This window comes from Andrographis paniculata, unplaced genomic scaffold, assembly GCF_009805555.1.
Source record: "Andrographis paniculata isolate CXL003 unplaced genomic scaffold, ASM980555v1 Contig12END, whole genome shotgun sequence".
In the NCBI taxonomy this organism is placed as follows: domain Eukaryota; kingdom Viridiplantae; phylum Streptophyta; class Magnoliopsida; order Lamiales; family Acanthaceae; genus Andrographis; species Andrographis paniculata.
In genome coordinates this window covers 5,901,646-5,907,645 of record NW_026137402.1, presented here as the reverse complement: position 1 = coordinate 5,907,645, position 6,000 = coordinate 5,901,646, and the positions used below count along the sequence as shown (strand labels likewise).

The 6,000-nt window shown below is 31.9% G+C and overlaps 1 protein-coding gene across 1 annotated transcript; it reads left to right on the top strand.

Moving 5' to 3' along the window:
- Positions 1-2,965: 2,965 nt before the first annotated feature.
- Positions 2,966-5,174, top strand: LOC127252592 (S-adenosylmethionine synthase 1). Its single transcript, XM_051276834.1, has 2 exons — positions 2,966-3,134; positions 3,720-5,174. Exon 2 carries the CDS (start codon positions 3,729-3,731, stop codon positions 4,908-4,910), a length of 1,182 nt encoding a protein of 393 aa, XP_051132791.1. The 5' UTR covers positions 2,966-3,134; positions 3,720-3,728; the 3' UTR covers positions 4,911-5,174.
- Positions 5,175-6,000: the final 826 nt, after the last annotated feature.

Genomic DNA, 6,000 nt, shown 5'->3' with positions numbered 1-6,000 from the left:
ATTATATATATCATAACTTAGGCATCTATTTCAAACTCATATTCCGTTTTTGTGCAGCAAAGTTATGAAAATTCACGAAAAATAACTGAGCGCACTGTATGTACAAATTGTCATTTAGCTAATAAGCCCATAAATATTGAGATTTTATGTAAAAACATATCAAAAATTTTATATAAAAATACCATATCCAACAATCATATCACTCAAAACATAAAATACAAATATCGTAAAAATTGACCTGGTGGTATAAGAGTAAACTTGTAATTGTAAAGTCATGAATTTAAACCACTGACCCCCTTGCTTAGTTTTTAATAAAATATTTTTTCAATGAGTGTATAATGTAAAGATATTATTAAAATATTTTATAAAATAAAATAATATTATATTTTTATTAAAGTTCGTACCAATTAAATAGAATCTCCTTCACTTTGCATCCCGATTCAGATTAACTTTAAATTGAAATATTTCTTTCGTCCTATTTTTTTTTGTATATTATTATTATTATTTTTTGTCTCACTTTATTTGTCATTTTTTAAATATAATTATAAATTTTGATTACATTTTAATTTTTTAATCTTAATTATATTATTTAATTATTTTAATTTTAATTTATAATTAATTTTATTTAAAATAATTATTTTTATTAATATATTTTTTAATTATTTATTAATAATAATTTAACTAAATTTTCGTATCTACATTGAATAATAATCTCAAACTAGGAATGTAGGATCTTCTGATGCCACCCACGTAGGTAACCAAAAATTACAGATTCCGTCCCGATTCATTCCGGCGAGTGGAGTATTAATATTTAGTAATGTACCTGACCAAAATGGACTGTTATATTCATAATAAATTTGGAAATAATATATTTTAAAAATAATTAAAACCATACACCATCCGTTCTTACCTTTAAAATTATATTTATATTTTGCATTATTATATTTTTATATTTATATAATTTTTTTATATAAATATTATTCTATTTATATTATAAAATACTAATTAAATATTTTTATTTCTTTTTTCATTTTTACTACGGATATAATAATTAATATTACGGATAAAAAAAATAAATGTAACATTTAAGCCTGAGTAAAATAGTGTCAGATTTACACATCACAACTTTGAATGTATTCTTTTATAATTTTTTCCAATTATTTTATTTTATTTATTAAATAAATAAATCAAGACAGTTTATATAAAATACTAGTTGGAATGATTTTTTATTAAAAAAAAAATACATAAAAATACTCCCTCAATTTCATCTAAGTCTATGTATACTATTTTTATCCAACTTAAATTGTCTCATTTTATTTAAACAAAGTGTTTAGGTATAATTTAATTAGTAAGTAATTAATAAATATATTAATAAAAATAATTATAAATTAATTATAATAAAAAAACTTAAAATATTTAAAATATATATTTTAATTTTTTTAATAATATATATTAATTTTTATTTAAAATATATCGACACCCCTAAGTCCACTACTCAATACAAAATAAATATATGAATATTAAAATTAACTCGTGCCACAAATTAAAAGACATAATAAATAAGACTAATTTTATTTTTGTCTGTCACATAACAAATACAACATTTATAATTTGGTATATTTTACTAATTTAATATATGTTTAACAAATATAGATAAATTTAATTAACATTATAACGTATAACGTCATACTAAAAATAATGTACGACTACTCAAAATTCATTTATTTTTATATTTATCTCAATAAACAAATATTTTTATATATTTTTTAAAACATCTAACTTTTATAAAATAGATTTATATTAATTATATATTTATTTACATTATATAAAATTTTCTTTTTTACAAAATAATATTTATATTACATATATTTTATTAAGATATAATTTTAAAAAAATTAATTTTAAATTTATTTATTTATATATATTATTTATTATTTGAAAATTATTAAATTAGTTTTTACATAAATAAAACATAAAAAATAATATTATAATATATTATTAATTAATTAATTAAATATTATTATTTTGAAAATCATGTCCACAATCGCAAGTATCAATTCAAAATGAAAGAGAGTAGACTAGGAAAAATAACTCTTTGTATGAAATATCACGTGGTTACCATAAAAATCTTACCATTCTTTAAATAAAAAACAAGAAAAGAATAATCAATAAGGTGACGTGTACACACGTCTTTTCGTAAGTAATAATTTTCATTTTTTTTTTTAAATTTTCAAATATTTTATTTCTTTTATTTGATTAAAATTTTTTGGGTACATTCAATACCATAAAAAATTGCACAAAATACCTTATATTTTATTTATTATGTGAAATTTTTCTATGTTAATATAAATTTGCACGAAATACCCTCATTGTTCAAAATTGATATTTAATTCTAAACAAAAATTTAAATTAAACAATTTTTATACAAATAAAAAAAACAAAATATTTTAAATAATTTTTTTAATAAATAAATAAATAGTTGATTAATCCTTCCTTTTATAATTTTTGAAAACAAATTATTATATAATTTTTATAAAAATTACAAAAATAAATGATTAATCAATTATTTATTTATTTATTTTATTCAAAACAGTTATTTAAAATATTTTACTTTTTTATTTGTAACACACTTGCTTATTAATTTAAATTTTTATTTAGAATTCAACATAAAAAATGATATTTCAAGCAAATTTTATATTAATATAGAGAGTTTATATTTTATATATTTTTATTAAAATACAAAGGAGTGTGTTATATAATTTACACTCATTTTTTTTACTGTTGTAATAATTAACTGTCAAAAATTGGTGATACTCCTAAGTCTCACCGACTACGATCAATCTAGACCGTCCATTTAACTCGGTGACCACTCATCAACGGTTCAAGAGTCGCCATAGTAACCCACCCGAAGGTCCCAACTACCTACCTACTCAACCTTTCGCCCCCACCGACGGGAAAATACTCCACTCTATCCGTGTGTGATTCCGCAGTTTCACGACAACCCATCTATAAATACGGCCCCTCAATCGGTGGCCAACACTTGCGAGCTTTTGGCATACCCTAAGGACCTAAACTATCGGCGGAAAAGGGGAGAGGGAAATCTTTCTTGTCGGCAGTTGGGTTCTTCTCTGAAGGTGCGTATTCTCTTCAGCACATCTCTGCACTTTATATATATACATATATATATTTTGTGTTGTTGGTGGTTCTGCTTCTATCTGAAAAGATTTGGAGTTTTCTGTAGTTAGATTTCCTTTTGCGGTATGTCGGCAGAGAGCTGATCTATTGTTTTTGGTTTAATTTGTTGTACGCCGTAGTGTAATTAGTTGATGATTGTTCGATTTGTTTGGGTTGAATCGTCACTTACGTAATGGGGAATCCGTGGTGGTGATGTTAAATCGTTGGTATTACGTCGGTTCTGACGGTATTCTGGTAGCAAAAATGGCGAGCGGATGTTTTCTAGACGTTGGTAGTGAGAAATTGTTTCAGATCTGAAGTTGTGTTGCTTCTAGGTTTCAGTAGTTCGTCCCCAATAGTTCAGATCTATTCCTATTTGTGCTTAAGCTAGGGTTTAAGAGTAGTTTTACTCGATGTAAAGTGTGGTTTGATGCAATTGTTTCTCAACGCTTCTTCGAATTCGTATTCCTTAATCAGAAACTGTGATTTGCGATCAGCTGTTGATGTATTCAGGACGATCTGTGAATTCGATTTCTGATCTGCAGGTTTAGGAAATGGATACCTTCTTGTTTACCTCTGAATCTGTGAACGAAGGGCACCCTGACAAGCTCTGCGACCAGATTTCCGATGCCGTCCTCGACGCCTGCCTCGAGCAAGATCCAGACAGCAAAGTCGCCTGCGAGACTTGCACCAAGACCAACATGGTTATGGTGTTCGGAGAGATCACGACCAAGGCGAATGTGGACTATGAGAAGATCGTCCGGGACACCTGCCGTAACATCGGATTTACATCTGACGATGTTGGTCTCGACGCCGACAAGTGCAAGGTTCTCGTTAACATCGAGCAGCAGAGTCCGGACATCGCGCAGGGCGTGCACGGGCATCTCACAAAGCGTCCGGAGGAGATCGGTGCCGGCGATCAAGGGCACATGTTTGGTTATGCGACCGACGAGACTCCTGAGTACATGCCGCTCAGCCATGTGCTCGCTACCAAATTGGGTGCTCGTTTGACCGAGGTTCGCAAGAACGGGACGTGCCCGTGGTTGAGGCCCGACGGAAAGACCCAAGTCACCGTCGAGTACTGCAACGACAATGGCGCGATGGTTCCAATCAGAGTCCACACTGTTCTCATCTCGACCCAGCATGACGAGACGGTTACAAACGATGAGATCGCCAAGGATCTTAAGGAGCACGTCATCAAGCCTGTCATCCCGGAGAAGTACCTAGACGAGAAAACCATCTTCCACCTCAATCCTTCTGGCCGATTCGTTATTGGTGGTCCGCACGGCGACGCGGGTCTCACCGGCCGCAAGATCATCATCGACACCTATGGCGGTTGGGGCGCGCACGGTGGCGGAGCTTTCTCTGGGAAGGACCCGACTAAGGTCGACAGGAGCGGTGCCTACATTGTCCGACAGGCTGCCAAGAGCATCGTCGCCAATGGCCTCGCTCGCAGGTGCATAGTCCAAGTGTCGTACGCAATCGGTGTTCCTGAACCGCTTTCGGTCTTTGTTGACACCTACGGAACTGGGAAGATCTCTGACAAGGAGATCTTGCAGCTGGTGAAGGAGAACTTCGATTTCAGGCCGGGAATGATCTCGATCAACTTGGACTTGAAGAGGGGCAACAATGGGAGGTTCTTGAAGACGGCTGCGTACGGGCACTTTGGAAGAGACGACGCCGATTTCACTTGGGAAGTTGTGAAGCCGCTGAAATGGGAGAAGCCACAGAGCTAAGCATCATCTTCGGTATGGATTGGTTCGTTGGTAATGGTACCTATGCTTTTCTTGGTTTTGTTTTTTATGTTTAATTTGGGGTTTGTTGGTTTTCTTTATTTGTCTTAAAAACTTTTGTGTCGACTTGTTGGTAAGAAGACAGTCTTTGGAGGATAGGTGAAAAAACATGGATGGAAATTCCGTGATGGTGTCTGTCTATTGTCTCTGTCTTGTTTTGTTTTGACTTGTGTTATCAATATGACAAACTACTGCTTTCTTTTACTACATTGAGGTTTGTCATGTCTTTGAATAGGTATATATTTTAAATTTGATGATGATTGCTAAGTTGTTGATCTGATAAGAAATCAAGGGGTGCTTTGCAGCCAGCAGTTGTAACAAAATGCATTCTTACAAAAACATTAGCCAATTAAATATATATATATATCTAACAATACATCCTTCCTTTTACTAAAGGCATAATTTCTTGCATATTCTCTGAATTATTCTTAAAGATTTTATTACACCCTCTTTGCTTACGCTCCAATCTCTACCTTCCCTTCCCTTCATGGATAGTTGCAATCACCATATGCTGCATCAACACAAAATATATATTGTCAGTTATACAAATTAAATCGTTCGTTTGCGCGCATGTATATATATATAGAGAGAGAATACATGGATCGTTTGGGGTTCGAATGCCGACGGTCTTATCACACTCCGCAAACTTTTTGTAGTATAAATTGAGAGCATAGTTCGCGTGGCTAAATACAGTATCGGGAGTGAAGCATGCGCCGCCGGCCTGAATGGGCGCGCAATCAATTTTACCGCAAGCAAAGTCTAGAAAAGCTTGCAGTTTATTAGTCGAAGCGGCCCGTTGTGCTACGCACCAAAACAAACCCTGTATGTATCGAAAAAAATTTATTAAACGGTAAAAAATCGATATAAATAATTTTTAACTTTAAGGGAGTAAGTGACCTGTTTTTGATGATCTTGGTGAAGGGAGTTTGCAACCCCTAGAAGACAGCAAAGAAGCAACAAACAAACACTGTATTTCTTCATTGTATTTCAATAATTTGACAAATATATTGCTTATTGAGTAAATTTGTGTGTA